Raw genomic sequence first — 11,216 nt, forward strand, 5'->3', positions numbered from 1 at the left:
AACAAAAGTATTGGACCAGCTGTTTAGTAAATGACAGCCACTTCTATATATGGCTTCCATTTTAAGAGGCTTGAAAAAAAATGCTGCTGCTTGTTTGTGGGTCTCTCTGTGATTGTCTTGTATCCAGTATTGTATTCGGGCTTGTAACTAAAACGCACGCTTTGTTTGGATGAGATCAAGTGACTGATTAGGGCCATCAAAGAATATTCCATTTCTTTACCTTGAGAAACTTTTGGGCTGCTTTTGCAGTATGCTTTGGGTCATGATCCATTTGTGCTACCAACTGCTGTTTGATGGGTTTTGCAGCATTTGGCTGAATCTGAGCAGAAAGTATAGCCCTGTACACTTCACAGTTCATCCTGATACTTCTATCAGCAGTCACATCATCAATAAACACCAATGGTCTGGTACCACTGGCAGCCATACATTGTTAAATCATAAGATTGCCTCCACCATGTTTGACAGATGATATTGTACACTTCAGATCATGAGCTGTTTCTCTTCTTCACCGTGTGCTTCTCTTTCCATCATTCTGGTACAAGCTCATCTTGGTTTCATCTGTCCAAAAATACTTTTTTTCCAGAACCCTCTAGTTGTTCAAAGCCTTGTTGCAAACTTTCCATTCATGAGGACATCTCTTGACTTTGACAGTGATACAGCTCAAGATTGTTCTTGACTTGGTTAGATGCTCTGAAGTTATTTTTCTTAACCATAAAAATAATTCAGCCATCACACACTTTAATTGTCTTCTGGGATCTTTCAGGATGTCTGCTGTTGCAGAGCCAGCCATTGCTTTCCTTCTTTTTAACCCTTTAAAGCCTAGTGTTTAACATTTGATAAATTTGTTTTAGTGAGTTTTTCAGACTTCTTAATCACCAGTGTGGGTTAGGGCTCTGGTCATATTTTGAATCAGTGTCTGGATTTTCTTCCATGTGTGTGTTCTGTGCCGTTGAGTGTCTCTGCAGGTTCTCTTTCTAATTGGAGAGCTGGCAGCCGCTGATTGGTTCCCATCATCAAGTGGCTGTTTTGAAAACCCTATCTCCAGGCAAAGTTCGGTGGGCCCTACTCTGTCCAAGAGAAATTGAGTGATGCTGATAATGTTTGCAGGTACCCCAGACCATAGGAAAAAACGTTGTGTGTGTCACGTTAACCTGATGAAGCCTTATTTCGTTTGCCATACAAGTGTAAACTCCTCTTCATCCCTGGCTGTGCCATCAGCTATGCCCGTTAGTGATGTGGCAGTTGCGAACGAAATGGCTCTTAGAGCCGGATCTTTGACGTGAACGATGCGAGCCGGCTCCTTATCGAGAGCCGTGTTTTTTTTTCTTTCTATCACCCTCTCTCTCGCACTTTTTTTCCACTTCACTCCGCATGCGAGCTTGTGCTTTGCACTGGGCAGAGGGGGGAGGGGCGGTAGTTACGCTCGCAGTAGCACAGAAACAGAGCGGGAGGGAGAGACAGAGAAAGAGAGCCAGGGACAACAACGTCACATTAGAAAAGTATAGTAATCACCCACAACTATTTTCAGTTGCGGATGATAAAGGATTCAGAAAGTTTATTCATGCAGGCCTATGTGACAGAGAATATGCATGTTCTTTTTGTTTTCATATTTTAATTTAGATTTAATTGTGTTGTGATTTGCAGTGTTTTGTGTTGTTTCATTTTAAATTTGTTTAAAAGGAAAAAGCTGAAAATTTAAATAGTTAAAAGTTGAAATGTGACTAGTTGGTTTTTGTATTATATGATTTATTTATTACATTTTATGTGGAGTGAATAAATAAAAGTATATTTAAGGTGGCCCCTACAGACAAAGCACGTACAAACTTCAAACGACCGGATTTGGTGTGTGATAGTAACAGGTAAATGAACTTTTTTTTTTTAATTATTTGAATATATATGAGTGCTTGTGTATAAATACACAAACAATACACATTCAATTGTGTAATTTAAGTGATCTAGGTAGCTCTGTTTTGAAGTTCAGTTAATGCTAGAAATGTGTTTTGGAGTTTGTACGTGTTTTGTCTCTAGGGGCCACTGTATATATTTATATATAAACATATATAAATAAAACCACTTTTTTTTTTACATTAGTAATTCCTTTTGTACATAATTTTATATTATTGTTAATAATAAATTAATTAAAGCAACAAAACAACCTGAAGACCCGGTTCTCTAAAAACAGCCGAAAGACCCGGCTCTTTTTAGTGAGTCGAGCCGAAAGAGCCGGTTCTCTAAAAACAGCCGGAAATCCCATCACTAATGCCCGTAGTTGTGCCAGCATCAGCGTCTCAGTACAATCCAGAAAGTGATGGTTTACTTTTTGTTTGTGCCGAGGGTTGCTCTCAACTCAGAAATATTAGACAATTTAAAATCCCACCCAAAACACTTGGATGACTCTGCCAAGAAGAATGTGTGCTGTCTGATTGAAAATCACCTTTCCCTGTTTGCCAACACTCCGTCTCGCGCTACTGTTCTGGAACACGACGTAGATGTAGGTGGCCATCCTCTGATCAACCAGCACGCTTAGCGGCTGAACCCACGCGCACTTTTTTGGCAAGAAGTTTTACTTGCTGGAAAACAGTCTAGCTGTTCCAGTGCATGTAGCTCTTTAACAAAGGGTTAAATTGCTAATTAGCTAAACTACTATTTAGTTTAATTATTTTTTTAGCCCTGGCCTCCCAGTGCACTTTAAATGCTAACATTAGCTGTGTATCACACTTCAAGTGTTCTAGTCACGCCTGAGCTGCGGTGTATCACACTCACCAGCTACCTATAATATGAGTATACATACCAGAAACACGTGTGACAAGAAAAGCATTCAAAAAGCATTCAGTTTAAGCTAGTATTTAACGGGTTGCTAACAATAGCATCTAGTTTGACCACACAGAGACCCACAATTTAAAAATTAAAATGTGCTTTTGAAACTAATAAAATTGAACTCACTGCCAAAAAGGTTCATGTCAGGTTCCAACTTCCAACAGCATTCATGAAAAGGACCAAGAGTAGCATGGGAGGGGAAAGGACACACAGCTAAGACCAACATTAGAGGCAATATTCAAAGGGGAAAATGAAATCATCAGACTGAAGAGATTAAAGAAATTACAAAGGTATGCATCTGTGATCTTTAAGGTTTTGTTGTTGTTGTTGTTGTTTTCTTATGCATGTGTAGCTGAAAGTGTGATTACTACCAGAATTACAGTGGTTATTTATTTACACTGTTCATTACAGCGGGATAAAATTTTTAATGTATATCTCAGGAGTAACCTTTCCTTTACTACAGGGGATTCATAGCACCAGCATCATCGGGAGGGCCCAAAACATAATTAACATCACCTACAGCGTCATCTATTCACACTACAGGAGTCTGAAATTGAGGACTAAACGACTCTCAAACACCTACCCAAAGACCATTAGACACCTGAATAAAATAATCAACACTGCTCTTCTACCACCTCATCACAGCTATTAAGTATAATTGCACTATTTCTTACAGTATTATTAGAAGTATCTGTCACACTAATAAACTACCTTGCATAAGCATTAACACGAGTTTGCACATTCACTACTTGTACTTGTCTCATCCTAGAATCACAACAGAATATTTTCATTGACATAAACTGGGTAAAGTATTATTTTCAATTTTTTTTCCCTTTTAAAAAAATGTTTCCCTTAAAATGTTTAACCTGTGTTTTTTTTCTTTTAACTGTATGGTTTTATAAAGTCAAATAACCTTCCCGCAAATTTTTATTTATCCAGGAATAAACACAAACGTTAGAAACCAAGGAAACAGCTGCGAGTTGCGTTTACCCGGCGTTTACGACAGTTCTCTTTCATTTCCGGCATAAACACATGGACGCCTGAGCCACGAAAACATGAGAGGTCAAAAGTTATGGTCGTAATCTTCAGCATAAACGGAACATAACACAGAAACATGGTAAGTTGAAATCGTGATTTACCACATGAAATGTGAAAATGGTTGCATGCTCGAGAGACTACGGAAATAGCGTTTGGAGGCGTTATTTTTAATAGCTAAGCTAGTGTTAGCTTTACTTAAACGTGCATATGACCCAACACGACTGGACCAAGCTAAGCTAAAGTTTGGTGTTCTTCTTATTTTAACCAGCACGTCACTATTAGCCTGATAATTGGACCATTGATAGGTTTAAATCAAATGTAAACACGCCGCTTGGGTTTCGCAGCGAGCTCCAACGCGGTCACTGGTCTGCTGATTTGCTTTGTATCCCCTAATGTCATGAAGCTTTCTGATTTCCACCTTTCTGCCTCCGCAGGCCAGCTCCATGGTGGCAGTGGGACTGGCTCTGGCAGCAGCTGGATTTGCAGGTCCGTGAATGGAAAATTTTGTTGTTAACTTTGTCAGACAGGGTTTCACTAGTGTACAGCACCATGGACATTGAACTTCAGTACAAAGCACTTGAATTGCAAGGAAACTATTAAACAAAATGCATACACATATATGGATGACATAAAAATAGCTCTACGTAGTTCTATTTTTGTAAATTTACATATGTTTTTGACAACTTTTTAATAGTGTTATTTGCACTTTGCACATTTATAGTGTCATTTTGCTTAATATACTATCCCGAGCAGGAATAAGAGGCTTGAACTGTCTTACAAATAATGTAATGAAGAAAATATAACTGTGTGGTTAGACCTCTCAACATCGGCAATCTAGCTAAGTGGTCAGGTTAAGCTAGATATCAACTCAGTAACTCGACCCTGGATTTCCTGGTCTAGCAATGACAGCACTCGCATAAAAGAGGCGGTTTTGGCAGCGAGTGACTGATCACAAACATATAGAGTAGAGCTGCATATTTAACAAAAGTAAAGCAAATTTTAATGTTTAACATAGAAAAAGGTTAAACACACAATGCAGACTAAATGTAACACATGTTGCAGGCAGCGCAGCAGCAGTGTGACAGAGCTTTCCACACATAGTATGTATAGTAAAAAGCATTGTTAGAAATGTTTGTAGACTGCGAAGCACTTTGTAAATGCATTTAATCTAAAGGGAAGGAAGGATGGTGTGAAACACAGATTTACAGTCTGACTAATAAACTTGCAGTTATAATAGTTGGTGTTTTGCAGCACCATCATCACAAATGATAAATATTATATTTTGGAAGACTGTTGTTCTATCCGTCCCATATCATAACAGATTCTTTTTGACTCAAAACCAAAACCACTGAATGATTTAACTTTCATGTTTATGTTGGTTTTCCGTTTGTCATCTATCAGTAGGTCAAGGGCGAGTTCTGTGTGTGTTGACAGAAACTACATGAAACTACATGAAATATTCTATATTGTGTATTGTGTATTTTGTTGTACAGTTATTTTATTTTCAACTTTAATTTATATATTTTATCTTATTCTTCCCAGTTAAATTTACCCTTCATTCTAATTTGTGTTGTACAGTTATTTCATTTTTAACCTTAATTTATATTTTATTCCTTCCTAGTTAAATTTACCCTTTTTAATTTTGCATATTTATTTCCTATCTTATTCATAGCCTTTCCTTTTTTTGTTTTCTTTAGGTCACGAGCAGTTGTCCAAGCATTTCACTACATATCGTACTGTGTATGACTGTGTACGTGACAAATAAAAATTTGAATTTGACCTTGTGTTTAAGGTTTAATTTAACAGTATGCGAATGCTCCTCGCCTCCAAAGCAGATATTAAATTATGAAGAACATTTACATTACAGAAACCTGAGAGTGCAAACCTCTGCCAATGTCGTTTAATCTCTGGGCAGTATTTACTTTTAAGGGAGTAGTATTATATAAAGTTTAGGAAGTTTGAAGTGCAGGAAAAAATCAGATAAGGGTGGCATGACATGCTTACTTTGATTCCACAAACATTATTTTGGAGTAGGTCATGGATTATTAGGGGTGGGGGGAATAATCGATACTGTGTAGTATCGTGATATGACTTCAGAGCATGTTGATCCTTTTTCTGAGCAAGAATCCTGACATTCCTTCAATGTCCAAATGTGTTTCACTTTTTTTTTGGCAGCAATAAACATGACAGTTTACTTATTTTAATTTAAGACATGTTTTATTTTAATTAAGTTTAAAACTTTTTTATTTAATGTAAAATTATATTTTGTTTTAATTTACTTTCAAATTCTTCAGTTGCTGAATGGGCTGCATAGTTTTCATAAATTGCATAGTTCATAATAGCTATAATTGTACCAGATGGTTGCAATCAGTTAAGTTGGACTAGACTGTAATACAAACCGTTCAGTTTGTCAACAATAAAACTGACTGAAATGAGAGAAAGACTGAGTGCGAGACTTTGATATTAGATAAGAATATTGATAAAGTTTACCTTTATGTACAGAATCTGAATATCGCAAAATATTTTTAAAAAATTGCAATAATATCGTATCGTGCGTTAAGTATTGTGATAATATCGTATCGTGAGATGTATGGTGATTCCCACCTCTATAGATTATAGGTATTAATTTGTAAATAGGTGGACATGAATAACTGGAGTTTATTGTATAATATTAATAAACTTGAAAGAAAGGCAGGCGTGAAATGTAAAAGTGAGGGGAGAGGTGACATGATATTTGGAGGCAAACTATGATGTGACTTTTAGAATCCCCATATACCAGTATCATGTCCTAAACAAAGGTAGTAGAACTTGAAGTAGTTTTACAGATAAAAGATGAAAGTTTCACATTCTTTGACTTTAAAGAAGAGGTCAGAGGTCAAATGTGATGATATTTTAAATCTTTACACAACGCTCTCTATATGTTTACAGTACACAACACACTTGTAAGAATCATAGTTTCTAAGTTATGTGGCTTTTTATTGATTTTCAACAAATAAATTATTAAGCAGAAACTGAAGATGTAAGACAAATGTTTTTTGGTAGTTCGGTTAAGCTAGGTGAGTCTAGGTGATTTTTTGTTAGTTAATATATTCTCAGATTTTCATATATTACAGGTTGTCTTGTAGTGTCAGTACTGTATCTGTATTGTTGTACTGTGATAGTAGCATTATCGTGGGAAAAGTATTGTTAGTTGCACCAGCGCCCAACCCTAAACCGCATCAGTGTTAACAGTAAAACATTTAAGGGACAAATCCACAGATTGATTTGTCATCTGAGATAAAGTGGATTTGCCCATCACTGTAAATGTCTCATCTTTTTCATGTACCAGGTCGCTATGCCATGCAGGCCATGAAGCAGATGGAACCCCAGATGAAACAGGCCCTTCAGAGCTTCCCTAAAACTGTAAGAAGGAACCCGTGTTTGCTGTGATAACTCTGCCAGTTCGATGTGCAGAAAACACAGACACATGTTGGTCTTTGCATTCAGTCTGCATTTCGTTTTCTCTTTCCTAACTCGTAACCTCGACTGCACACATTGTTTCAGGCATTTGGAGGAGGCTACTATAGAGGTGGATTTGAACCAAAGATGACAAAGAGAGAAGCTGCTCTGGTTTTAGGTGTCAGGTATGTGGATGCTGATCAGCACTCAGCACTGATTCTTAGTCTATCTGTGATGTTACAATACTTCCAGGTTCAGAGAGGTTTGGTCTTGTGCTGCACGGCTACCTTGTTGTGTTGTTTGTAGTCTCTCCACTACAGCAGCACATTTAACAACCACCACTAATCACTCATAATAACTCACTGTTACATACATTTACTGTTGCACCACTATTCTGTCTTCAGTCCCACAGCCAACAAGAATAAGATCAGAGAAGCTCATAGAAAACTGATGATCCTGAACCATCCAGATAGAGGTAAGAGAAAGCTTAGTGCTTACTCAAATACCGACTATTTTTCTGATGAGTCTGTTATCTAGTGAAAATAAAAAATAAACAAAATACCACTAAAATACTATGAACAAAGTTCAGTATAATCAGAGTATCTTTCCATTATCTGGCTTCACTTGCCTTTGCCTATAACGGTGGTCAACTTTATAAGTCAAGCAGGGACTTCCCAGTGTAGCTGTCAGCAAATTTGGATAAAAATGGCTGCGTTGAAGCACCAGAACAATCAGAGACATGTATACTGAAAGCAGAGCAACAGAATTTTTACAAAAGAATAAGCATAAAAAGTTCATTCAGACATAGTCCTGCCAAATGTACAAATATGATACAAGGTCCACAAAGTCCAGAGAGGTGTTCAGCTTTAGGATTATATATCAAGGTGTATAAAACAATAAAATAGTTTCAAACTTGTTTGCAGTCAACAAAAAAATAAAATCAAGGAATAAAGTTCTTCTCAGACTTTAAAAGCTTTCAACCCTCCTGGTATTTGTGCACACAAGTCTGAGGCATCACTGCAGAAGAACCGACACAGCTCTGTTCTGGAAAACACTGCACTGGCTCGAGAACCTTCATAAAAATCGGTGACCACGTTTCACAATTGCACTTTATTTACAATGAAAAGCTGATCATGCAAAAAAAAATCAAGCAGCTGGAGACTCGCTTATTCAGACTGGCTTTTAACTAGTTTTAGGCTGTATGATGTCATATGTATGCTGTTTTATCGTTTTGTCTTCTGTGTTTTTATATGCCTGTTTTTATTTACCCACTTTGTGGGTTTTGACCTGTGAAAGGTGCTGTATAAATAAAGTTTACATAACATTTAACTTCAGAATGTAGTCCTGAGCTGTTACGCATGAGTGGCAAGTCTGTTAACAGGTCTTAGGTGTATTGTCAACATCCTGCATAGTAAAAGGAACTGTTTTGTTGTTCAACGTGAAGTGTGATTATGTGTGTGTGTGTGTGTGTGTGTGTTGCAGGTGGATCTCCCTACTTAGCAGCAAAGATAAACGAAGCAAAGGATCTGATGGACGGGCAGGCCAAGAAATAAAAGTGGAGATGCTTATTCATGCACTGACTGACTTGAAAGTTTTTCTAACTGATTGTTCTAAAAATAAAATCACGCTGTACAAGTGCAGACCAGAATCCTGCCATTATTACTGCTCAGTTTATATTGACTTTGTGAAATTCTATAAAGAGGTTTCCATTTGACAGAACTTCAAATTGTTGTTTTGCGTTTTTTAAGATCACACATGAAGTGTGTTTCTTAGTCCAACCTACAGATGTCTCATAAGCAGTTGCTAAACTTAATGGAGTCATTGAGTATTATGCATTTTGTGAGAGAACAAAAACAGTTTTTCTACTTGTGATTTTACTAGATACATTTGGACATGTGAATATTATGTTGCATGTCTTTTTTTAGCGACAGCACGCTGTTGTTAATGTGGTAAAATGTTAGTTGGTTTGAACACTTTAGCATTAGCAGAAACTTAAAAAATGTTCCTGTGCTTACTGAAATTACACTTACAGTGGGGCAAAAAAGTATTTAGTCAGCCACCGATTGTGCAAGTTCCCCCACTTAAAATGATGACAGAGGTCAGTAATTTGCACCAGAGGTACACTTCAACTGTGAGAGACAGAATGTGAAAAAAAAATCCATGAATCCACATGGTAGGATTTGTAAAGAATTTATTCGTAAATCCGGGTGGAAAATAAGTATTTGGTCACCTCAAACAAGGAAAATCTCTGGCTCTCACAGACCTGTAACGTCTTCTGTAAGAAGCTTTTCTGTCCCCCACTCGTTACCTGTATGAATGGCACCTGTTTGAACTCATCATCTGTATAAAAGACACCTGTCCACAGCCTCAAACAGTCAGACTCCAAACTCCGCCATGGCCAAGACCAAAGAGCTTTCGAAGGACACCAGGAAAAGTATTGTAGACCTGCACCAGACTGGGAAGAGTGAATCTACAATAGGCAAGCAGCTTGGTGTGAAAAAATCAACTGTGGGAGCAATCATCAGAAAATGGAAGACATACAAGACCACTGATAATCTCCCTCGATCTGGGGCTCCACGCAAGATCTCATCCCGTGGGGTCAAAATGATCATGAGAACGGTGAGCAAAGATCCCAGAACCACACGGGGGGACCTGGTGAATGACCTGCAGAGAGCTGGGACCAAAGTAACAAAGGTCACCATCAGTAACACACTACAACGGCAGGGAATCAAATCCCGCAGTGCCAGACGTGTTCCGCTGCTGAAGCCAGTGCATGTCCAGGCCCGTCTGAAGTTTGCCAGAGAGCACATGGATGATACAGCAGAGGATTGGGAGAATGTCATGTGGTCAGATGAAACCAAAGTAGAACTTTTTGGTATAAACTCAACTCGTCGTGTTTGGAGGAAGAAGAATACTGAGTTGCATCCCAAGAACACCATACCTACTGTGAAGCATGGGGGTGGAAACATCATGCTATGGGGCTGTTTTTCTGCCAAGGGGACAGGACGACTGATCCGTGTTAAGGACAGAATGAATGGGGCCATGTATCGTGAGATTTTGAGCCAAAACCTCCTTCCATCAGTGAGAACTTTGAAGATGAGACGAGGCTGGGTCTTCCAACATGACAATGATCCAAAACACACCGCCCGGGCAACAAAGGAGTGGCTCCGTAAGAAGCATTTGAAAGTCCTGGAGTGGCCTAGCCAGTCTCCAGACCTCAACCCCATAGAAAATCTGTGGCGGGAGTTGAAAGTCCGTGTTGCTCGGCGACAGCCCCAAAACATCACTGCTCTCGAGAAGATCTGCATGGAGGAATGGGCCAAAATACCAGCTACTGTGTGTGCAAACCTGGTAAAGACCTATAGTAAACGTTTGACCTCTGTTATTGCCAACAAAGGTTATGTTACAAAGTATTGAGTTGTATTTTTGTTATTGACCAAATACTTATTTTCCACCCTGATTTACGAATAAATTCTTTACAAATCCTACCATGTGAATTCATGGATTTTTTTTCACATTCTGTCTCTCACAGTTGAAGTGTACCTCTGGTGCAAATTACTGACCTCTGTCATCATTTTAAGTGGGGGAACTTGCACAATCGGTGGCTGACTAAATACTTTTTTGCCCCACTGTATGTGATGTTCCAATGTAACAGGTTAATTCACTCAAAAGCAGATTTGTGGTTTAAATCAACTTAAGCAGGTGAAACATTTTGCATTTGCATATGGAAATGTTTTGAAGCTTAGCCAGTGAAAAGAAGCCGGTTGTATGCTGAAAAAGAAATTCTGTCTGATGGATACTGAAACATGAGTGGTGACCAAATCAACAGCTTCTAAGTCTGTGAACCTAGCAACATGAAACTGTCTGTGACTCCACAGAAGCCAAGAGGGTGTGTTGGCAGGATCCCATCTGTGGTGAAAACA

At 38.3% G+C, this 11,216-nt stretch overlaps 2 protein-coding genes and 1 long non-coding RNA gene across 6 annotated transcripts in view; 2 read left to right on the forward strand and 1 right to left on the reverse strand.

Moving 5' to 3' along the window:
- LOC309692457 (uncharacterized protein) overlaps nt 1-3,080 on the reverse strand; it is a 185,512-nt gene extending 182,432 nt beyond the window's left edge. For 3 of the 4 annotated variants that reach the window (XM_082510993.1, XM_082510983.1, XM_082510982.1), the window contains exon 1: nt 2,435-2,930. In XM_082510993.1, the coding sequence (XP_082367119.1) occupies nt 2,435-2,503 (69 nt within the window). In that variant the 5' untranslated portion in view covers nt 2,504-2,930. The other variant, XR_014272314.1, reaches the window with a different exon arrangement.
- On the forward strand, nt 444-3,622 carry LOC309692459. Its single transcript, XR_014272316.1, has 4 exons — nt 444-1,107; nt 2,982-3,107; nt 3,281-3,469; nt 3,587-3,622. It is a non-coding gene; the product is annotated as an uncharacterized lncRNA (long non-coding RNA).
- Nucleotides 3,623-3,801: 179 nt separating this feature from the next.
- Nucleotides 3,802-8,933, forward strand: dnajc19 (DnaJ (Hsp40) homolog, subfamily C, member 19). The gene is made up of 6 exons (XM_082510994.1): nt 3,802-3,934; nt 4,290-4,341; nt 7,184-7,257; nt 7,399-7,478; nt 7,698-7,768; nt 8,776-8,933. Exons 1-6 carry the CDS (start codon nt 3,932-3,934, stop codon nt 8,844-8,846), a joined length of 351 nt encoding a protein of 116 aa, XP_082367120.1. The 5' UTR covers nt 3,802-3,931; the 3' UTR covers nt 8,847-8,933.
- Nucleotides 8,934-11,216: the final 2,283 nt, after the last annotated feature.

The sequence above is a fragment of the Aulonocara stuartgranti genome (genome assembly GCF_965226115.1).
Source record: "Aulonocara stuartgranti genome assembly, chromosome: 17".
NCBI classification, from domain to species: Eukaryota; Metazoa; Chordata; class Actinopteri; order Cichliformes; family Cichlidae; genus Aulonocara; species Aulonocara stuartgranti.